The following is a 23,953-nucleotide window of genomic DNA, read 5'->3' as shown; positions in this document are numbered from 1 at the left end:
CTTATTCCAGGAATTTAAGACTTATTATTCATCATTATTATTAGAGAATGATGATTAACAGGTAATGAATTAATACAAAACACCTAATAAGGCTTATAGTTTTTCCCCTAAAATGCCAAAAAATTAAACAGAATTTTGTATGATCCAGCAATTCTACTTCTAGGTATATACTGAAAAGAATTGAAAGCAGGGACTCAAACAGTTACTTGTACACACATGTTCATAGCAGCATTATTCACAATAGCCAAAAGGTGGAAACAACCCAAGTGTCCATCGATGGATGAATGGATAAACACAACGTGGTGTGTCTATATATATATGTATATATATAGACACACATATATATATAGACACACACACACACATATAAACACAATGGAATATTATTCAGTCTTAAAAAGGAATGAAATTCTGATACATGCTACAACATGGATGAACTTTGAAAACATTATACTAAGTGAAATAAGCCAGACACAAAAGGACACATACTGTATGATTCCACTTATATGAGGTACCTAGGAAAGTCAAATTCATGGACAAAGAAAACTGGTTACTAGGAACTGGGGAAGTGTGGACGGGGCGTTACTGTTGAATGGGGACAGAGTTTCAGTGAGGGATGATGAAAAAGTTCAGAAGATGGACAGGGTGATGGTTGCACAACAATATGAATGTACTTAACACCACTGAACTATACACTTGAAAATGGTTGAAACTGTAAATTCTGTTACGTATAAAAACGAAACAAAAACCCACAGGGACCAGTCCAGATAGTCAAATCTGATACAATTTGAGCATCAAAATAAACAATAGTAACAGAATACTCAAAATAAAACAAGCCATCTATAAATAAATCTATGCTGATGTAAATGAACAAATAAAGGAATGTTGCTGAAGAGAAAAAGTGTTTTTACAAAAAATACACTGAAATCTTTATGGAAAGGGGGACATGTCTATACATTAATCTCAAATGGTTCAAAAGAAAAAAGGGAGTTCTTTGTACTGTTCAGACATCTTTTCAAGTGTAAAATTATATCAAAGTAAAACGATTTTACAAACTCAAAAGACCAAAACTAAACAAAATAGAACAGAGCATGAAGTACAATTCACCTTGCTGCCCAAGAACAATTCTTCTAACGGCCTTTATCCAAGCAACAAAGACTCTCGTCAGGAGGAAATTCCAAAGATAAGTTATTCAAAGAACACCATCCTACTTGACTTTAAAAGTAAGTTTTCAAGACCCAGAAGGCAACAGGGTATGACCTCTATCTTGCATATCTTTAAGATTTATACTTGAAATATGAATATTAAATATATTTTGAGGTCCCCTATATGCCACTATTATTTACAAAGAAAAAAACATTAAAATTCGTTAGATTAGCAGACTAGGGCCTCAAAGAAACTTCCAAAAATATGTGTACAGGTCAAATTCTGTCAATAACCCCAACCTATGAGGTCAGGACAAGACTCTGCCACCAGAGGGAATGTACAGGAACTTTCAGAATCAGCTTCTGACCTGCGTACCCCTTGACCACCCTAGACTGCCCTGTGGCTTCCTCAACAACTAGAGAAGGACCAAAAACCTCAGATCAAGGGATAGAGCGATTCACAAAGACTCAAGATCACCTTAAAATGTCGGAGAGAATCCGCAATGCTGGGAGCGAGCTCCTTGTCCACCCAGCCCACCATGACGCCATCCAGCAGGACAGGGTAGCACTCACTGTACGGTCGGTGCGGCGCCCCATCAACTGGAGTGACCCCTGGTGAAGTGAACAGAAGGTCACATCAGAAGGCATTTTCCAACACGAACAATCCCCTCCAGATGGGTTCAACAACTGCTTCTTCATCTCAGATATCCAGGCATCTTGTCTCTAAACTGGAGTGGTTTGTGTTGCTTGCATAAGCGTCTACCTCACTTCAGCAAGGACACTCAAGTGCTAGTGACACTGCCTGCCTATGGGGAGAGCAGCAGAGGGACCAGGGTGTTAATGGAGACTTTTCACCATACACCTTTTATATTTTGATTTCTGAGCCATGTAAATATATTAACTCTTTCCAAAAAATCTAATTACATTTGATCCTCAAGATCAAGATCAAGGGATAGAGCGATTCACAAAGACTTTGGATTCACAAAGATACGGAATTTGTGGATTCCGTATCTGCAAATTTGCCCACTTGCTAAAATTTGTCACCCTGATATCAATACTATTGGCACTTCTGCGGTCATTTGAGGACATCTGGTGAAAAATTTGAGTTGCCTAATACACATGTTCCCAGCTCAAGTCAAACAAGGCGATGCTCTGCCTTCCCCTTTCAGCTCTCACACTGGAAATGAGCATCCTTTTTGCAGGACTACAAAACGGCATTCAAGTGTAGTGCTGTCTAATGTTCCTAAGCACAAGGCTGTGCTGTGCCTTATGAAAAAAGTACATTAGATAAGCTTATAGTTATGGGGCTGTTGGCTGAGAGCTCAATGTTAATGAATCACAATATATATTAAATAAGCTGTCTTAAACAGAAACACACATAAAACAAGGCTATGTACATATCAACTGACTGACAAAAATGTTGTGACCAGAGGCTCACAGGAACTTAACCTTCATGTTCCTTAGGAGCAAAGGCTCAGTAATTGCTAATTCAGTGTTAGCGGTGACTTCACAGAACAGAAGTACCACAAATATCAAGAATCACCTGTAATTAAATAAAAAAGATACTCTTCCACGAATCATAAATACCTTGTGAAGACAGCAAGTGTTTTACAAAGTGTCACAGGTTACACACTCAATGTTTCATCCATCACCCTAACATGAGCATCTCCATGGAAAGCTAGCATTTTCTATTCTGCCTTCTTCCCCAGCGTCAGAGCAAATAACCTATCCCATGTCTTCTCCTGCAGTGTGATACAGTTTCCAACTCTCCACTCTGTTTCTTCTTCCTACCCTTTCCTGCACTTTGACATTTTTAATCACTGGTGGCAAAGAAAATGATTCTTTTCCTTGTAGACAGAGAACCGAAAAATTACATTGATTATATCCTCTGAATCTTGCGTATTTCCTGATTTCTTTCTGTGGGACTCCCTCCTCAAAGGCCACTAATTGGCAGAAGTACATTTAAGCAGAAATTTCTTGACTCTGGACTCAATACCCTTCTGGTTGCTTGAGAATATCTATCATCTGATTCCTGTGAACCAGAAGTTTTAGTGTATAAGCATTAATCCCACTAGAGACCCCCACCCACAGCCCACCAAAGACACAGAAACATTTTTGTCTCCAGATCGCAACCAGAGAACCCCAGGAACAGGAGAGTGAAGAATGCCCAAAGTAAAGGCTGACGTCTTTCTGTACGAAGGGAAACCCAAACCAAGCGCAAAACCCTGAAGAACAACACGCGAGACAGCTTTCCAGGGAGAGCAGAGAGCAGCTGCAAGGCCACTAGGAACAAAGGCTATGGATCTGACGACATCAGGGTACAGCCTGGACAACCTTTTTAGCTGTCTTTCTGCAAACCGACACTCTTGCCTCCCGAGAGATACAGTGGTGGACCCAGCAGATGCAGGGAGAGCTACCCAAAATGTTACTTCCAACATTACATGCTGCTCTATTTCAAGTGCTTTGATACCTCTTTTTTTTTTTGAAAGAACAAAACTGCAACCTTAATTTCTCCTCCATTCACTTTCAAAGAATGAATCTGATCTTCTTCCGGAGCAGCCAACAAAGCAGCTCAACTCCTGCATAGAAGAGTAGAAAGAACTCTTGCAGGCATTCTCTGCTCAGCCCCCAAAGAAGCATAACTTAACACACCCAAACAAGACCGTTTATCACTGAACACCACATACCCAAGCTGCAGAGCAAGGCTGGAACAGATGCTGTATACGCAAACTGCGTGACGACCTCACATATGGCAGTTAGGTGGTTCATCAGACCACAGGGCTCCCCGTCTGGGGTGTGCACAGGACAAAGGAAACCCCAGGACTCCGGCAGCAGCCTGCGTACTGTGGTGGTCCTCATCTTGGCAAAATCTGCCCCTCTGTGCACACAGCGGAAATGGGAGAGATAGCGTATGAAGTTCAGCTTGTCAGCCACAACACAAAGTCCAGAATCTTGCAGGAAGCCAAGACCTTAATAAAACAAAAGTCATTCAAAGAAAGGGTTAAACTTAAAAAAAAAAAAAGAATTTTTATTTGAGGCTCTGATGAAAAAACCTCAGGGCATACGACAAACATACAGGGGGTTACTATAAAGTTCACCCTATTAGCTCTGATGAGCGGGAAGTTTACAAAAAGTAGTAAAAATCTCCAGATTTCACAAATTGTGTTAGCCCCTACTGGTTCCCTATCTCCTTTACCACTACTTCCTTTGTGGGAAACCAGCACATGAGTAATAAAAAGGCAAGTAATTAAATGGGATTCATCAGCGAGGGCTGAACAATGCACAAGCAGTTGTTAGTCCTAAAAGAATCTGCATCAGTATCATCTGTTAAAAAATGCAGATTTCTGGGCCTTCAACTGCCACTCTTGAAAGTCCCCCAGGCCATTCTGATGCAATTGGTTTAGGGACGGGCATGTGTTATCACCCCTCCCAGACCACCTGTCTAGGCAACCCTTCCACAGAGATCTAAGTTGTCTTTAGTTTTCTAGAAAGAGGCACAGCAAATGTTCAATGATCATTAGAACTGGATTTAAGCTATGGAGGCACCTTGTCTAAAGCCTTCAGCCTGATGTGAACTTGCCAAAAGTGACAACATGAAATCTGTCTTTAGTGAAAAGGAGAAGTTCACTTTTAAACAGAACCTCAGTGATACATAAATCTACAATGAGCAAATAATTTGAAAAACCTAACTAAAGTGGAGCCTATCTATTGAATTTCACCTGTTTTAGAACGCAGATTCCCAGTAGCAAGAAGATATTCAAATGGTTTTGTAAGGTCTGTTCCCAGATTAAAAATCTTCATCAAATTGTCAGTGTTTATGGACACATCGGTCTTCTGAGCCTTCTTGTCTAGAGCTATTTTAATAGATACTAACCAAGCTTCCATTTTTTCCTGAAACAAGAAAAAAAATTTAAATTACATCATTTAACTATTACACGTTTCATTATTTACTCCCACATAATCTGTACATCCATAACAAAGGCCCACTAATGCATACGCTTAACGTAGAAAATATCCAAACTATATACCCAAAAAACAGCTTCTCAATGCACTATCACAGGTCAGGCATTTCCCAAGACAGAAGACACAATCTCCTGTAGGTCAGGGTTTCTTAACCTTGGCACCACTGACATTTTGGCTAGCTGGTTCTTCATGGTGAGAGGCTGTTCTGGGCATTGTAGGACGGTGAGCAGCATCCCTGGCCCTTACCCACTGGATGCCAGTACCACTCCCCAAATTGTGACAACCAAAAGTGTCTCCAGACATTGTTAAATGTCCCTTGGGTTGGGGCAAAATCACTCCCAGTCAAGATTATTCACACTAATGGAAAGAATCAAAACTGGTTTCCTTTGGCCTTAGAAAACTTTTTAATTAAAATGCTCTTTTCAAGCAGTCAGAAGAGCTTTAATCCCAGAAACATGCAACAAAGCTTTGAGACCAAACAGCAGCCTATTGTCCCCAAAACAAAAGTAACCAAGCGCTCAAAGCCCCCCAAGTACACCCAACATACAAGACCGCTGACACACTCGTAGGAAAGACTGATACATTCTTCTCATATAAAATCTGAAATATAATGGAAAATGAGTAGAAGAAAAAAGAGCCAGAAAAGAGGAAGGCAAGTCCCAGAGATGAGAAACAGAGAAAAGCTGTAACCTGAGACAGGAGGAGGCTGGAGGAATAAGGAGCTCACTCTCTCTCCCTTGTCCGAGGCCTGCCTACTGTCTCTTTGTAGTTAACTTGGTAAGGCAAGGACCTAGCATTTATTGAGCACATACGATGAGCTGGCCCTCTGTATACTTATTTATGCCTCACAACAAACTTTTCTTCAGGAAGCAGTGCATTACAGGACCACTGAAAACCCTTGGGAGAAATGTATTTCAGTATTAAGAATTTTCCAGACTTTAGTGAGGTAACGAGTGCATAAACCTTTTATTACCTAACACCTGTGATGGAGACTGAGGCATTGGCTTGTAATCAAACACATTTCTACAGTGAAACACAGATTGTTGTACTAAGTAGGATAAATAAAAGTCATAAACAGCCTCCTGTCAGTTCAGGTCAGGTTTTGCTGCCAACTCACATTTTTTGGGATTTTGCACTTTTGGGATCTGGAATTGCAGATGAGTGACTGGGGACTTGTAAATGCAACCTGCACACATCAGTACAAGCAGAAGCGAGCAAGAGACCGCTCAGAAGCCTTCCTGGTAAAAGGTGTGAAAGTATGAAGCTGGGCCAATCTGAAGTGATGAAGAGACAATGCGGATGGCAGAGAGGGGGCGATGCCACAGAAATGACGAACAGCGTCTCCATTATCTGTTATGACAGTTCAGACAGGGCTGCTCTTCAATGCTTCTCCCCTGCACCCTCGTTAACAGTCTCAGAACCAACCGCCTGAGTCACACAGGAGGCTTCAATCTCTGCTGCTCAGGGAAACGGCTAGAGTCTGGAGCTCATTATGTCACTGTCATGTACCTTCTGAAGATTTTGTGTCTCAAATTCAGAGAGTTAGAAGCTTAAATATAGCTGGCAAAAAGGTAAAGAAAGTAGACACTTTTAAGCAATGAATTCTCTGAAAAAGCCTCAACTTTCTCTGTTTCAACTGTTGCTGAAACAGGTCAGCTTAGCAACGCCTTGCAACCTAGGATAATTTCTAACACTGGGGGGTCCAGTGAGCCCACCATGCTTCAGGTTAAGAAGAAGGGAAATATAAATTAGCCTTTACTTGTGAGGCTACTGAAATTACCAATAACAGAAAACTTCTGCCTGATTTCAATTTTTATCAGGGCAATTCTAGACTGCTGAAATTTTTCCATCTAATTTTACGGATAGAGCAGACAAATAAAAGCTATTACTTTTCAGTAAGAATTTAAATAGGATTTAATTACTCGACAAGGAAATAGGACAGTTTTACTGCAGTCTTCTCCATCTTCCATCTCACTATGTTATCTCAGATTAAATCCTTTTTAGTGATAATCAAAATATAAAATACTGCCAACTTTCTAATGAAATCATTTTTGTGCCATGCCAACACTCTCTCTCCCCACACAGAGACCTCTCGTTATTAACAGTAATCATGTTCTACAGTGTCACTATGAACACTGAATTGGTGAGAACTGAACCACTGCTCTGAGAGGAAATAGGGGTAGGTGCCTGCAAGTCTCAGCTCACAACATTTCCATGACCGATCAGTGCATAAGCTTGTTTTGTGCGCGTTTCTGTTGAAAGACACCTTATTTTACGTTGCTGATTCGTTACCACTGAACTCACAGCCAACAGCACTGTAACTCACACCCAACCAGAGCTTATCTAGTGCACGTATTTCCTGCATCAGGCACAGTACAGCCTTCCTGTGTTGTAGGAACACTAGACAGCACTTCAGCACTATGCTTGTGGACCACAGCCAAATCACCAACAAAAAGCACAGAATGTGAAGAACATGGTACTAAATAGACCCTTGATTACAGCACAAGAGCTGAAACAAGAAGGCAGAGCATCACCTTGCTGGACCTCAGCTGGGAACACGTGCATTAGGAGACTCCAATTTTTTACCACTCTGTGCACGTCTGTGAATGACCATGAAAGCACTGTGAGTACTCATATTGGGGTTACGAGTAAGTCTTAGTGAGCAGGTGAATTTGCAAATAGAGAATCTGCGAATAATGAAGATTGACTTTATGTACCTATATAGGCCATTTACACTTTATCAGTAATGTTATGACCAGGATTTGATTTTGTCTTTACTTAACCTATATAAAAATATTTAAGATAAAAAAAAAGTTAAAGAAATTTCTGAAGCTGGCATAAGATCTGATCTTTGATTAAGCCCCTTACTGCTACATAAACAAAAACAGGAAAAGAAGACTACGTAAACAGGCAGATAACAATACTGCTGGATGTTGTCACACCATTCCACCAGAGGCACAACTGGTCCACGGTGAGAGCAGCATGTTTACCTTGAGAAACATGAGGAAGAGCTGACCGGGTGTGAGGACCTCTTGATTCACTAAACTATCAGGATTCTCCTCCATGCACTCTCCTTTGGCTAAAGCAAAGAGCTTCCGGGTCATGAGACAAAGTACATAAAACTTTTCAGTATTGGATTTCAAGTGGATACAAATGCACTGGCTGTCAAAATAGAAAGAAAAAGCTTAAAACAATTCAGCTATTACTACTACTTGATGTTCGACTAACCAATGTCCCCAATTCATGTTTATGTAAAAGTCCTTATTCACCTTGAAAAGATTGCTTTTTACTTTTACTGGTAATATTAGCAAAAGAACAGAAGGTCTAGAACTGTGCTGGCCAACATGATCGCGACAATCCACATGTGGCTATTTAAATTTCAATTAATTAAAATGAAATCAAATTAGGAATTCAGTTTCTCAGCTGCACTGGCCATTCGCGTGCTCACCATGTGGCTCATGGCTACATACTGGACAGCACTGGTCTAGAGCAGGGCTCGTTCAATGACGACACAGGGGTTACTAAGACAAAGTCCTTGCCTTGGGGAAAGAAAGGGACGTGATGCAGGCAACTGTCAAATGAGGCAGAAAGAAAAATGTTCACCTACGTGCAGAGAAAGAAATAAAGCAAATGTAGTAAAAATGTTAACAACTAGCAAACATAAGTATCCAATAAACTATTTTTGCAGCAATTCTGGAAGTTTCAAGTTATTTCAAAAAAAAGGCTACAAAGTATCACAAAATAAAAAACTACCATAAAAAGTAAGAAAGGTGAGGATGGGCACAGAAACAAAGCTAGCCCCTACTTTGCGAGACCAGAATTCTACCCCCAGGTCTTCTGATTTCCAGATGACTCACCAGCCCCAACTACCTCAATACAAAGAACCGCTGGCACCCTCCACCCTTCAGAAACAGTGTCGGCAGAAGGACACATACTTAAACAGAAACTCCGCAGCCTGTGCATCCGGATACCAGTCAGGAAGGTTGAGTTTTACTCTGAAGCGTTCACCTAGATAGTTAAGGACCTGTTTTTGTGTGGAACAACCCTCTTCTGTTACAATCCTTAACATCTGGGAAACAGAGTTCCTGAAGAAAGAGTCATCCTCTTTTCCTTTGATGAGCTCCTGAAAAATCTGATAATCGGAAAAGCTGACAAGTGCCTAGAATAGAAAAAAAAGGTTTCTTTTTAATCACTAATAATAACTAAACCATCTAATTCATTAACAATTCTCAACTTTATTTTACTATCCAAGAAAAATGAGCACCCTGCTATTGCTGAATTGAAGTCAACTCTCTAAAATAAGGGCATTGCCTGTATGATAGACACCAATATAGCCCCAGTGACCCTCAATTCCTGGTATTCACAGCCTTGTGTAGTTTCCTCCCATACTGAATCAGGGCTGGCCTGTGTGACCAAGAGAATACGGTGAGAAAGTTGATGTGTGACTCTCAAGGTAGATCATAAAAGGCACTGTGGCTTCTGCCGCATTCTCTTGGCTAACTCTCTGGGAGAAGACAGCTGCCTCAAGCAGCCTTGAAAAGACCTGAGTGGAGAGGAACTGAGACCTGCGAACAGCCTGCACTGACTTGCCAGCCATGAGCGAACCGCCTTGGAAGCAGATCCTCCAGCCCTGGTCAAGCCTTCTAAAGGACTGCAGGCCCTACTGACACTTCACTGCAACCTCCAGACCCCCAGTCAGAACTGCCTAAATTCCGAGCCACTGCAAATTCCTGAGCACAGAAACTGCAAGTGCAAGATTCAGTGCTGTTTTAAGCCACTGAATTTTGAGGTAATTTGTTAAGGAGCAGTAGATAACTAGTAAGCATGAACTCTGATGAGGAGGACCTATCCATTCTGCATGGGATATCACCTCAAATGAATCTCTTCATAATAAAAGAAATATATTCAGTAAGCCACACCTTAAGTGCAAATCCCAAAGGAAGAAAAAACAGTTCTTTCCGGTAAATAAAGTTCAACATAACTGTGCCATTTTCCAAGTAGTGAAGGTTCATGTTGACAGCAGAATGTTCGTCCCTCACACAGTGCATTGAAACTCCTATTGAAACAAACAAAGTCGAAAACTCAGTAATACTGTAATTGCTTCAATCATTTTCTTCCCGAATTATTTTTACACTCTTAGAAATAATTAGAGCCAAATCACTAAGTGTAACCAAGACTGGCAACCAAAACTGTCTCCAGATCTTGCCAAATGTCCCCTAGGGTGCAAAACCTCCCTGGGTTGAAAACCACTCAAAGTAACTTTTAGCTATGGATTTAATGAAACTTCAAAGGTTCCTTCCAGAGCAGGGTCCATGTCTTACAGCACTTTATATCCCCAGCATGCCCTGCAGAGCTGAGTCATATAGCACGTATATCCTCAGTATCCTGTGGAGTCTGGTCAAGAGATGGTGGCTTGATCTAAGAGCTCAAATTGGGAAAAGCAGAAGTTTAGATTTTAAGTTTATTTCAGTTTCAAAGACTGCTAAGACATACTGCATCAACCGATGCAAAAGAATAAATGACGTGGCATTGCGACTTGCTGAGATGCTGTTATTCTACATATGTTATGTATGGTTACAATTAGCGGCTGAGTTTTAGCTTAATGATAAAAATAAACTGTTTAATTGCAGGGGTTGCCCAACAATGCAAAATGCTGTCTTGTAAAGCCAGGCTCCGTCACAGAGAGTGCTCAAAGAGAGGCCAGGTGGCTTCAGCCAGAGACTCCCAAGGGGAGTGCCATGGTACCCTGGACCAGAAGACTTCTGAGGCCCATCTGGCCAAGTCAGGCCAGCCTTCAGCTCTATAAGCAATAACATTAACACATGTGTTCTTTCAATTTGAAAAAAAAATGGAACATAATAGAAAGTAAGTTTCCCACTATGAAATCTTAACACAGAAATGCTTACTAGAAAAAGAAACAAAAATTTATATACAAAAAAATGTCAAAGACTCTATTTAGATGCACCTACTTTTTTAAGAAATGGCTTAAAACTTTTCTAAAAGAACATTCCAAAAATCCCTAAAACTTACCATACTGAGTATAGCCAGGCCCTCTGGTTTTCCATTTTGGTCTTGTCAATGCAATGGGGAAATTTCTCCGAGGCATGATCAACATTCGGATGACTTTTTCAATGCCATTGATGATAAAATAGCCTCCCATTTCCTGCCAAAGAGATGAACTATGATTTGTTACACAGACACTTAACTAACTGTAACCAGGAAACAGACTGACTGCAACCCTCAGCCTCGTTCCTAGCCAGACGCAGCGCACGCGGAGAAGGGGCGTGCAGGCGGAAGGCAGCACACAGCCCTTGGGAACTGTCAGTGTGTGAAGTAAGTCTCCTCAAGTACACTAAAAAGGTCCTAGAGACCTGGGAGAACAGTACAGAAGGAAATCAGGGTACTGTCCTCTACTAGACAGGCTTGACCTAACTTGCCTTTCTGTCTCCTAAAATGACTTTACTCTTCAAATGACATAAAAAAAAAAAAAAGCTTACTCCAAAGAGAAGTCTAAAGATGAAAACTATAACCATTTTGGCTGACAGGTGAGTATAGTTTCCCAAATTAGTTTAAAAACTTTTGAGCGTATGAAAGCTCCGGAAACCAGAAATTCAGATTAGCTAAAGAGGAAAATATTTTTAATAGCTCCAGTTAATATCACATTGCTATAATAAATAAATAGCTACTACATATTGATGGCTGGCATATCATGCTCGGTGCTCCATGCTATCCTAACATTTAATCCTTATAAAAATGAGTGGGATAGCTATATGCCCATTTTCAGCAGAGGAAACTGAGGCTCAGGAAGATTAAGCTTCTTGAAGCCACACACTGGTAAGCAGGGCAGCTGAGTGTCAAACCCAGAGCTGACACCAAACCTTCTTCCCACAACATAACTCAGTCTCCTACTGGAGGCAGAGGCTGTACGCCTTGATTACATCAAACCCAATACTGCAAAACCACCTAACACAGCTGAAGAAATACTGACGGGAAGATACATGAAGCATTCAATATGTTCAGTTTCTTACTGTTGGTAAAGCTGGCATTTTAGACAACAGTTTTGCAGGTTAAGACAGCTTAAAAAAAAAAATCTTGGGGCCGGCCTGGTGGCACAGTGCTTAAGTTCGCACATTCCCCTTCTCAGCCGCCTGGAGTTCGCCGGTTCGGATCCCGGGTGCGGAGATGGCACCGCTCGGCAAAAGCCATGCTGTGGTAGGTGTCCCACATATAAAGTAGAAGAAGATGGGCATCGATGTTAGCTGAGGGCCAGGCTTCCTCAGCAAAAAAAAAAGAGGAGGATTGGCAGTAGTTAGCTCAGGGCTAATCTTCCTCAAAATAAAATAAAATAAAATAAAAAACTCTAAATATGTGTCATTCAGAAAATTATGGAAAAAATTACCAATTCTTCCCCCATAATAAAATACTCTTTAATTGTATGGCCACTGTTTCATTATGAGCCCTACACAGTATGTAGACAAGATATTAATGCCCCATTATCCTTATCCAGAAATTGATGCAGAGAAAGAAAAACACTGCCACTGTCAGTCTTCCTGTCCTCTCACTCTCGGCTCGGGCCTTTTCTACTGTCACCTGGCCCTGCAACGCACTGGCCCCTGCCATTACCTCTGCTTCTTCGTGGTGCTCGATGAGGGCTCTGGGAGGAAGGCTGTATAAGTTGCAAAGCTTAGACTTCACCATGATGGGAACATAGCCAAGAAACTGCTTAATGATGCCTTTTGGGATTCCATTCACTGACCAGCTGATATCAGCCTAAATGAAAATAAGAGACAAAAAAATTACTTAAGAAAAAAAGAAAATATCTGGATCTACAAGAACAAATAAGTATTTTAAAAGAGTGAGGAAGAAGACCATAAAGTAAATGATTTTATGCTTTAATTTAAAAGATGGGATCTCTTGGATGACAGTTCTTGAAGAAAGCGGAATTCTGGTATAAACTTTATTAGCCATCAACCTTATTCTCAAAAACGTACAGTGTGGGAGTCACACACTGTCACTTGCACTCACTGTCAACTTTCCCCGGTAGGTACTCCTTCGGCCCCGGCATTCTGCTGGATAAATGCTGAGATCTTTGCAGATGCTCCCCTTTGGAACGGTGGGTGGACTGATGACAGCATCCACAATAGTAAGAGAGATACGCTCATCTTTGAAAGCAAATTCAAAGGGTGGTATAGCCTGAAATACAATTCACATGATTAATTGCTTGCATTTCCAAGGCACTTTTTCACTAAGACTCTTTCAAATCCCATGTGTTTTCTACAAACATTGTTGCCTACAATGCCAATGTGACACATCTAAAAAGACAGTTAAAGGGCCTGGCCCAGCGGTGTAGTGGTTAAGTTCAAGTACTCTGCTTCAGCAGCCTGGGGTTTGGGAGTTCGGATCCTGAGTGCAGACCTATACACCGCTCATCAAGCCGTGCTGTGGCAGTGACCCACACACAAAATTGAATAAGAGTGGCACAGATGTTAGCTCAGTGACAATCTTCCTCAACAAACAAACAAATAAATAAATAAACAAAAAGACAGTGAAAGCTACATCCAGTCCACTCATACCCTCCCTAAGTACCTAAAACTATAATGCATGAATGGAGACTTTTTTGAGTGTCTATTACATGTCAGACTCTGCAGCAGGCTCTAGGGACACCATTGTGTCCAGAACAAAGCTGTTCTCGAAAACAGGTGCCTGCCTTCTCTAGTCTCACCTTATACCCTCTACATACAGAGCAAGACAAACGCGACTAGTGCTCGCAGAGCAAGGATATGGAAACGTCTCCTCATTCTCACCAGATACTCTAACGCCATCCTTCAGGCTATCTGTACACTTCATTCCATGGTGGCCTCACACTGGAGCCAGAGCCATGCAAGGGGAAGGTGGTGGCCATGGTGGTTTCCCCTTCCATAGCAGTTGCTTCTCTGTCCCTCTCCCTGGGAGAAGCTTTGCTGCTCTTCTGAGGAAGGGGCACCACTGAGCTCTCCTACATATTAACTGTGAACAACCTCCCAGCCTTAGTGTTAGAATAACAAGAATGCCAAAAACAGAGCCAAGAATACCAGAGACGTGCTCCACCCTTACGTGAGTTCAACTGACCTCTTCTAAATTTTTAAACTTTATCTAAAGGTGGTATTATTTTAGAATTCAATATTTTGTTACAAATTAAAATTTGAATATATTTCATATTTAAGGATGAAGCATTAATTTAAAAAAGGGATATCAGATGATTCACTTTCTCAAGCCACAGGGGTGCTATCTCTATCTTAATTCAGTTGATTCTCATTATTTGAGTTAGTTATGGTCTATAAAGTTGCCACAAATACTGAATTAGTGGATAGTGAACTACTGCTTTTAGGAGAAATACAAAGTTAGTTTCCTGTGAGTCTCTGGTCACATTTTGTCAACTGATCAATACATGACCTTGTTTTTTTTTTTAAAATAAAGATTGATACCTGACCTAACAACTGTTGTCAATCTTCTTTTTTTTTTTCTGCTTTTTCTCCCCAAATCCCCCCAGTACATAATTGTATATTTTAGTTGTGGGTCCTTCTAGTTGTGGCATGTGGGACGCTGCCTCAGCATGGCCTGACGAGCGGTGCCATGTCCGCGCCCAGGACCCGAACCAGCGAAACCCTGGGCTGCTGAAGCGGAGCACGTGAACTTAACCACTCGGCCACGGGGCCGGCCTCTATGACCTTGTTTTATGTGTGTTTCTATTTAAGGACATCTATTTAATATACAGCCAGCCCTAGTGGTCTAGAGCTTAAGATTCAGTGCTCTCACCACCACGGCCCAGGTTTGTTTCCTGGTCAGGGAACCACACTACTCATCTGTTGGTTGTCATACTGTGGTGGCTGCATGTTGCTGTGATGCTGAAAGCTATGCCACCAGTACTTCAAACACCAGCAGGGTCACCCATGGTGGACAGGTTTCAGCAGAGCCTCCAGACCAAGACAGACTAGGAAGAAGGACCTGGCCACCCACTTCCACAAAAGTGGCCATGAAAGCCCTGGGAACAGAAGTGAAGCACTGTCTGACACAGCGCTGGAAGTGAGAGGATGGCACAAAAAGACCGGGCAGAGTTCTACTCTGCTGGACACAGGGTCTCTAGGAGTCGCAACCCACTCAACAGCACTAACAACAAACTTAATATATACTGTTGAGTCATTAGCATTGAACCCACAGCCAACAGCACTAACTCATGACTGAACAAAGGTTATCTAACACACTTATTTTCTCTGTAAGGCACAGCACAGACTTCCTGCACTTACAAACATTAAGTAGCACTCCAGCACACACTTGAGGGCCATTTTAAACAGCAAAATCACCAACAAAAAGCACAAGAATGAAAAACTGAAGAGACCTCAAAAAGGACACTTATCTACAGTATAAGAGTTCAGAACAACAAAGCAGAGCATCGCCTTTCTGGACCTCAGTTGGGATGTGTGTACTGGGCAACTCAAATTTTTCGCCACTCTGTGCATGCTGGTGAGTACTGATTTGGGGTTACAAACACATTTTAGCAAGTAGGTGATTCACAGATATGGAATTCCAGAATAATGAGAATCAATTCTATTCTGAAAAAATGACTGTGACAGACATATCAACTTGGACTCACAGAATGGAGGAATCTACTCCAAAGAAAATAAGACAAAGACTATTTCTCCCCTTGGCTTTATAAATGTTAGTCATTTACCTTCCTATGTTTTTTTATTTTTCCTGCTTTGTTCTCCCCAAATCCCCCCAGCATATAGCTGTATATTTTAGTTGTGGGTCCTTCTAGTTGTGGCACATGGGATGCGGCCTCAATATGGCCTGACGAGTGGTGCCATGTCCGAGCCCAGGATCTGAACCAGCAAAACCCTGGGCTGTGGGAAGTGGAGCACGCGAACTTAACCACTCAGACATTGGGCCGGTCCCTGCCTTCCTATATTTTATGGAACAACATTCCCGAATCATATTATGGTACCAGCTAAGCTGCAGTGTCATCACCTGTCTGGGGCCAGATTTTCTTCACATACTTCAAGCAAAACGAGATATCGTAGGAGACTGAATGCAGAAGCAGATACGAGAATCCAGTTTCCAGCTGTCTTCTAATAAGCCAGGCATTTAAAAGATACACAAAAATGCCATTCATCTAATATCTTTTTTGCTTTAGAAAATATTTTTGACAAAAAAAAGTAAATATATTACTGGTTTATTTCTAAATGAATTAGTATTTTTTAAATTTCTCAATTTTAATTTCTTATAGAGTAAATATTGATAAACAAAAGATCTTTAGAAACCCACAAGAATTTTAAGAGTGGAAAGGAATCCTGGGACCCAAATGAGAACTGCTGGTCTGTACAATACTCCCTCATAGAAGCTCTCATGGACATGTGCTCCTTTTTTATTTTGGAGCAAACCTTCCTTCATCATCTTAGTCCTGGACTCTTTTTTCCCATTGTTTTAATAAACCCCAGTACCAATTAACCTTTAATTAGATACAATTTTTCTCACAGACAAGATACAATAAGAGTCCAGGCATGATACAAATATTTCCCACCAGTCTTGTCTTTTGCAAAAAGGTAAGGAAGTATTAACCTTCAAAGAAACCTCAGTAGCTCTCATATTACTGCAGAATAGAGTTCAGGTATCAGAGACGGCAAGGCTCTGCCTGGAGACACCGGGATGCTTACTAAATGAGACCTGCTCCCACCACCTTCACTTGAACTCTGTTACCATCACCCTCTAGACCAACTACTTAATGTTGAGCAAATGTTACCTAATAATGCTGCTACGCTTTCCCATTGAATCTCGCTTTTGTGCCTCATTTATACGTTCCTCAGCTCCTGCCTGATGGAGAACCGGTGCCCAGCACTTTCTCCCTTTAAAGCTCTAAGAGAAGACAACAGCGAAGGATGACCTTACACATTACAGTCTGTCTACGAACAGGTTCAGAACCTGGTGAGGTTTTGGATAGTTAAACCTTCAAGTGATATACAAAGCGTGTACGTTGTGACGGGTTGGGAGGCACACCCCACACGGGCCACTTGTACACTCACAGCACCCAGAAACAGCCCTACAAAACACTACGGTTCCCAAGCACATACAAATCCAGGAATCACAAATAGGCCTTCCCCGAGTCGACTCGACTATAGGTGCCACGAGCCCAAGCCTGCGCCAAGCCCGCGCCAAGCCCAGCCCGATGGAGGAGCACACTATTTGGGATAATACTGTGACCTCGCGGCCACCCCTCTCTGGGAGCTGTCCCCGGCCTGTGCCCTCCTGCGCCCAGGCCCCACTCACCCCTGCCTCCTGGATTTCCCTCTCCCCCACGAGGCCCCGAGCTCACTGACCTCTCCCCCCGCGCCGCACACGCATCCCTCCTCCAGCCCCGCCGGGTCCCTTTCCTCCGCCCGCCTCGGGTTCGCGTCGGCGCGGGCGGTGACAGAGCTCAGTGAGCCGCGCTCACCTGCACCGCGTGGCTCAGCCCCTCGCGCACAGCGTAGTTGAAAGACTCGACATGAGCCCGCGTCAGCTCCTGCAACGCTGGCTTTTGCTGCTCCTGCGGGATCCCATACAAGGGGTCCGTCAAATGCTTCAGGGTAGGCCCGCTGGGCAGGTTCCGCCACCGGCCGTCGGGATCCATGCGTCCCCCAGCACACCGCCCGCCAGCGACGGCTCTGCACGCGCCGGGAAGAAAGGCAGGCGCCCCGGCGCCCACGGCCTGCTGGGAAATGTAGTTCGTCTAGTTCCGCCGGCCATTGGCCCTTCGATTTTATAGGTTCGACTTGGAACCAAAGCAGTGGAGTGAACGGGCCCGTTTAAAACTGTAAAACGCCAAAACATTGCCAGCCCACCCCCTCTTCTGTTTTCCGTCGCCCCACCTATATGCCCCTCCGCGAATGATTCTGAAGGTGGAAACCTGCTCCACGCCCAATTGAGCGAGTGACGTCTTTGGCTCTCATTCGCTCAATTAGGACTGGACGAGAACAGTCTTCAAAGATTCCCCTCTATTTCGCTTGACTGCTCGCCGATCCGATGCCGATACAGACCCTGGGGAGACACCCAGCCAGAGTCCTGGCTTCAAGGGAAAAGCAGATGTTGTCGGCCACCAGGATGACTGCTCTCTCTACCCAGCTCTGAAGGTGTGAGGCTCATCACTGGGACGGTGAAAAGGTGGTCTGCCCTCGCTGCCCCTCTCCCCACATCTTCTGGACCAGAGTCCTGCGGGGTGAGCGGGGGATGGCAGGCGTGCAACGGGCCTTCCAGCCTCAAGATCCTTTAAGTCTCTGAGTCCTATGAATCACTTATCTCCCACAGCATAGGGATTTTTTTTTCAGGGAATGCCTGCAGATGTCTTTCAACTTTATGTTTTGTGTGTATGTGTATAGCAGCTATATTCTGTATTGCGATATAATTGGCCCACAATAAACGACACATGTTAAATTGTACATGTTGATCAGTTATGACCTATATACAAACCTTGAAGCTATCGCCACAATGGCATTAATGAATTAATCCACCACTCCCAAAGCGTCCTCCTGTCCCTTGGGAATCCCTCTCTCCCGTCAATTTCACCGTTTCCTGGGTCAGCTGGTAATTTTCATTCCTGTATCACTTTTAAAAGTTAGCTTCTGTTTCTGTCTTATGTTGACATCATCAAATCTACCAAGATTTGTGCAGCTGTCATCTAGGTTCTGCCTTCACTGTATTTACAATGTCTTTGCTCTTATTGAGGAAAACTCTTCCTTCATTCCCTCTCCCCTAGTCAAGAACTCCTAGAAGGCCGAGAATGAGGGGACTATTGCAGGAGCAATCATTTCCGTCAGCATACAAACCTGTGGAAAAGCTCTTAAAACAAAAAACATCTCTGATCCCCTGTCCCTTTTCAGCTAGCACACTATTTCTCTGCTCTCCTTTAAACCCAAGCCTTAAAAACGTTGACCATCTTCAGTGTCTCTTCAGTGTTTTCAGGGTTCATCCATGTTGTAGCACGATCAGTACTTCACTCCTTTCATGGCTGAATAATAATCCATTTTTGGAATCCAATAATCCAATTTTGTTTATTCACCAGTTGATGGGCATTTGGGTGGTTTCCATCTTTGGCCATTATGAATAACGCTGCTATTAATATCCATACGCAAGTTTTTGTATGGACATATGTTTTCAATTCTCTTAGGTATTATAGCTAGGAATGAAATTTCTGGGTCATATGGTTAACTTTTTGAAGTACTGCCAAATGGTTTTCCAAAGCAGCTGTACAATTTTACCTTCCCACTAGCAGTGTATGAGGATTTCAATTTCTCCATATCCTCACCAGTACTTGTTATTGGCTTTTTGGTTATATCCACCCTAGTACATGTAAGTAGTATTTAATTTTGGTTTTAATTTACATTTCCCTAGTGATGTTGCCCATCTTTTGATGTGTTTAATTGGCCATTTGTATATTTTCTTTGGAGAAATGTCTATTTAGATACCTTGCCAATTTTAAAATTGGGTTGTCTGTTTATCATTGAGTTGTAATAGTTCTTTATATATTCTATCCTAGTCCTTATCAGATATGTGATTTGCAAATATTTTCTCCCATTTTGTAGGTTGTCTTTTACTTCCTAAGTGCAAAGATTTTTAATATTGATGAAGTCTAGTTTATTTTCTTCTTTTGTTGCTTGTGCTTTTGATAACATATCTAAGAAATCATCGCCTAGTCCAAGATCATGAAGATTTATATCTCTGTTTTCTTCTCAGAGTTTTTTAGTTTCAACTCTTACATTTAGGCCTTTGACCCATTTTGAGTTAATTTTTTTTTAAAGATTTTATTTTTTTCCTTTTTCTTCCCAGAGCCCCCCAGTACATAGTTGTATATTCTTTGTTGTGGGTTCTTCTAGTTGTGGCATGTGGGACACTGCCTCAGCGTGGTTTGATGAGCAGTGCCATGTCCGCGCCCAGGATTCGAACCAACGAAACACTGGGCCGCCTGCAGCGGAGTGCGCAAACTTAACCACTCGGCCACGGGGCCAGCCCCCATTTTGAGTTAATTTTTGTATGTGGTGTGACAAAGGCATCTTACTGCATTTCTTTGCATGTGGATATTCAGTTGTCCTAGAATCATTAGTTGAAAAGACCATTTTTCCCTCATTGAATTGTCTTAGCCCCTTCTCAAAAATCAATTGGCCATAGATGTGAGGACTCTCAATTCTATTCCCCTGATCTGTATGTCTACCCTTATGCCAATACCACACAGTCTTGATTAATTTACCTTTATGGGGCCGGCCTGTGATGGAGTGGTTAAGTTTGCATGCTCCACTTTGGCAGCCCAGGGTTCACCGGTTCAGATCCTGGTCGCAGACCTATGCACTGCTCATCAGGCGATGCTGTGGCAGCATCCCACATAGAAGAACTAGAATGACTTACAACTAGGATATACAATTATGTACTGAGGATTTGGGGAAGGAAAAAAAAGAGGAATATTGGCAACAGATGTTAGCTCAGGGCCACCCTTCCTCACCGAAAAAAAAAAAGCATTAAAAAAGAAATATAGCTTTGTAATAAATTTTGAAATCAGGAAGCGTAAGTCCACCAACTTTGTTCTTTTTTTTTCCGGATTGCTTTCACTATTCCTGTTCCTTTGTATTTCCATATGAATTTTAGGGTCAGCTTGTCAATTTCTGCAAAAAGGCAACTGAGATTTTTGATAGGGATTGTGTTCAATCTGTAGATCAATCTGGGGCCTATTTTCATCTTAACAATAATTATCTCCCAATCCATGAACATAAGATGTCTTTCCATTTATTTAGGTGTTAATTTCTTTCAAAGATGATTTGTAGTTTTGCTGTATAAATGAACTTCTTTTGGTAAATTTGTTCCTAAGTATTTCTTTTTGATGCTGATGTAAATGTTTGAAATGATGTAAATGTAAATTGTTTTCTTAATTTCCAAATTGTTCATTGGTAGTATATAGAAATACAATTGAGTTTTGTATATCAATCATGTTTCTGGCAATCTTGCCAAACTCATTTATTAGATCTAATAGGTTTTGTGGATTCCTTAGGATTTTCTGTATATAAAATGTTATCATCTGCAAAAAGAGAGAGTTAGGGGCCGGCCCCGTGGCTCAGCAGTTAAGTGCGCACATTCTGCTTTGGCAGCCCAGGGTTCGCTGGTTTGGATCCCGGGTGCGGACATGGCACCACTTGTCAAGCCATGCTGTGGTAGGCGTCCCACATATAAAGTAGAGGAAGATGGGCACGGATGTTAGCTCAGAGCCAGTCTTCCTCAGCAAAAAGAGGAGGATTGGCAGCAGATGTTAGCTCAGGGCTACTCTTCCTCAAAAAAATAGAGAGAGAGAATTATATTTCTTCATTTCCAGTCTAGATGCCCTTCCTTATTTCCTTCCTTCCTTCCTTCCTTCCGTCTAACTGCCCTGACTAGAACCTTTAGTACATGTTGAATTGAAGTGGCAAGAATGGACATCATTTTTTTGTGTCTGATATTAGGGAGAAAACTTTCAGTCTTTCACGATTAAATATGATTTAGGTGATGAGTTTTTCCAGAGATGTCCTTAATCAAGTTGAAGAAGTTCCCATTTTATTCCTAGTTTTTTGAGTGTTTTTACAAAGAAAATGTTGTGTTTTGTCAAATGCCTTTTCTGTGTGTATTGATATGATCGTGTGGCTTTTGTCCTTTGTTGTATAAAAATGATTACATTGATTGAATTTTGTATGTTAAAAAAACTTTGTATTCTTAGGATAAATCCTACTTGGTTATGGTGTATAATCCTGTTTATATGTTGCTGGACTTGGTTTGCTAGAATTTTGTTGAAGATTTTTTCATCTATATTCCTAAGAGATATTGGTTTGTTGTTTGCTTTTCTTATGATGTCTTTGGTTTTGATATCAGAGTGGCCTCAGAATGAGTTGGAAAATGTTTCCTCCTCTTCTTTTTTTTTTAAAGATTTTATTTTTTCCTTTTTCTCCCCAAAGCCCCCCGGTACATAGTTGTATATTCTTCATTGTGGGTCCTTCTAGTTGTGGCATGTGGGACGCTGCCTCAGCGTGGTTTGATGAGCAGTGCCATGTCCGCGCCCAGGATTCGAACCAACGAAACACTGGGCCACCTGCAGCGGAGTGCGCGAACTTAACCACTCGGCCACAGGGCCAGCCCCATGTTTCCTCCTCTTCTATTTTTTGGAAGAGTTTGTGAAGGACTGGTATTAATTCCTCTTTAAACATTTGGTGGAGTTTACCCGTGAAGCTATCTGGTCCTGGGCTTTTCCTGTGGGAATATTTTTGATTATTAATTCACTCTCTCTACTTGTTAGGTTTATTCAGACTTTCTATATCTTCTTGAGTTGGTTTCATCAGTTTTGTGTCTTTCTAGGAATTTCTAGGAATTCAAGTGCCCATTTCATGTAGGTTACCTGATTTGTTGGCATACAATTGTTCATAGGATTCCCCATAATCCTTTTTATTTGTGTTGTAGTAATGTCCCCTCTTTCATTCCTAATGTTAGTAATTTGAGTTCTCAATTTTTTTTCTTGGTCAGTCTAGCTAAGTTTTGTCTATTTTGTTGAGCTTTTCAAAGCACACCTTCTGGTATCATTGATTTGCTCTATTGTTTTCCTATTCTCTATTTCATTTGTTTCCACTCTAATCTTCATTATTTCTTTCTACCTTCTTTGGATTAGTTTACTCTTCTTTTTCTAGTTTCTTAAAGTGGAAGAAACCTTATAGTTATTAATTTGAGATCTTCTTTTTTGACATAGGCATTTAAAGATAAAAATTTCCCTTTAGGCACAGCTTTAGCTGAACTCCATTAGTTTGTTGGTATGTTGTGTTTTCATTTTCATCTATCTCGAAGTACTTTCTAATTTCCCTTGTAACTACTTCTTTGACCCACTAGTTATTTAGGACTGTGTTTTTAATTTCCACATATTTGTGATTTTTTCCAAATTCCTTTGTTAATGATTTCTAATTTTATTCTATGTGGTGAGAGGACAGATGTAGTATGATTTCATTCACTTTTAATTTACTGAGGCTTGTTTTATGGTCCAGCATATGGTTTATTCCAGAGAATGTTCCACATGCACCTGAGAAGAATGTGTATTTTGCTATTGTTGGGTGGAGTATTCTGTACATATTTGTTAGATCTAGCTGGTTTATAGTATTTTCTATTTCATTTTTGATCTTCTGACTAGTTGTTCTATACATTATTGAAAATGGGGGGCTGATGATTCCAACTGTTGAACTGTCTACTTCTCCCTTTAATTCTCCCAGTTTTTGCTTCATATATCTTGGGGCTTTGTTGCTAGGTGCATATGTATTATAATCCTGATGGATTGATCCTTTTATCATAAAAAATGTCCTTCTTTGTCTGTAGTAGTGATTTTTTTCTTAAGCCTATTTTATCTACTGTTAATATGGCCACTCAAGGTCTCTTTGAGTTACTATTTGCATGGTACATCTTTTTCCATCCTTTTACTTTCACATGTTTGCGTCTTTGAGTCTAAAGTGCATCTCTTATAGACAGCATAGAGTTGGATCATGGTTGGATTTTCTTTTAAAATCCATTTTGCCAGTCTCTACCTTTTGATTGGAGTGTTTAATCCATTTACATTTAATGAAATTACTGATAAGGTAATTTTTTGTTGCCAGCCCTGGTGATCTAGTGGTTCAGATTCAGGGCACTCACTGCCACAGTCCAGGTTCATTTCCCAGTTAGAGAACCAATTACTCATCTGTTGGTTGTCATACTGTGGTGGCTCCGTGTTGCTGTGATGCTGAAAGCTATGCCACCAGTATTTCAAATACCAGCAGGTTTCAGTAGAGCTTCCAGAGTAAGATAGACTAGGA

The 23,953-nt window shown here is 41.5% G+C and overlaps 1 protein-coding gene across 1 annotated transcript in view; it reads right to left on the bottom strand.

Moving 5' to 3' along the window:
• POLR1B (RNA polymerase I subunit B) overlaps nt 1-17,826 on the bottom strand; it is a 30,086-nt gene extending 12,260 nt beyond the window's left edge. The window contains exons 1-10 of the mRNA XM_014852734.3: nt 17,575-17,826; nt 13,134-13,301; nt 12,732-12,878; nt 11,139-11,271; nt 10,028-10,164; nt 9,044-9,267; nt 8,099-8,270; nt 4,865-5,036; nt 3,833-4,114; nt 1,624-1,757 (exon numbers count right to left, since the gene is read on the bottom strand). Coding sequence (XP_014708220.3) covers nt 1,624-1,757; nt 3,833-4,114; nt 4,865-5,036; nt 8,099-8,270; nt 9,044-9,267; nt 10,028-10,164; nt 11,139-11,271; nt 12,732-12,878; nt 13,134-13,301; nt 17,575-17,751 — 1,746 coding nt within the window. The 5' untranslated portion in view covers nt 17,752-17,826. The remainder of the gene's footprint in view (nt 1-1,623; nt 1,758-3,832; nt 4,115-4,864; nt 5,037-8,098; nt 8,271-9,043; nt 9,268-10,027; nt 10,165-11,138; nt 11,272-12,731; nt 12,879-13,133; nt 13,302-17,574) is intronic.
• Between the last annotated feature and the right edge of the window lie 6,127 nt (nt 17,827-23,953).

The sequence above is a fragment of the Equus asinus genome, chromosome 6, assembly GCF_041296235.1.
Source record: "Equus asinus isolate D_3611 breed Donkey chromosome 6, EquAss-T2T_v2, whole genome shotgun sequence".
Taxonomy (NCBI): domain Eukaryota; kingdom Metazoa; phylum Chordata; class Mammalia; order Perissodactyla; family Equidae; genus Equus; species Equus asinus.
This window is presented reverse-complemented; position numbering and strand designations above follow the sequence as displayed.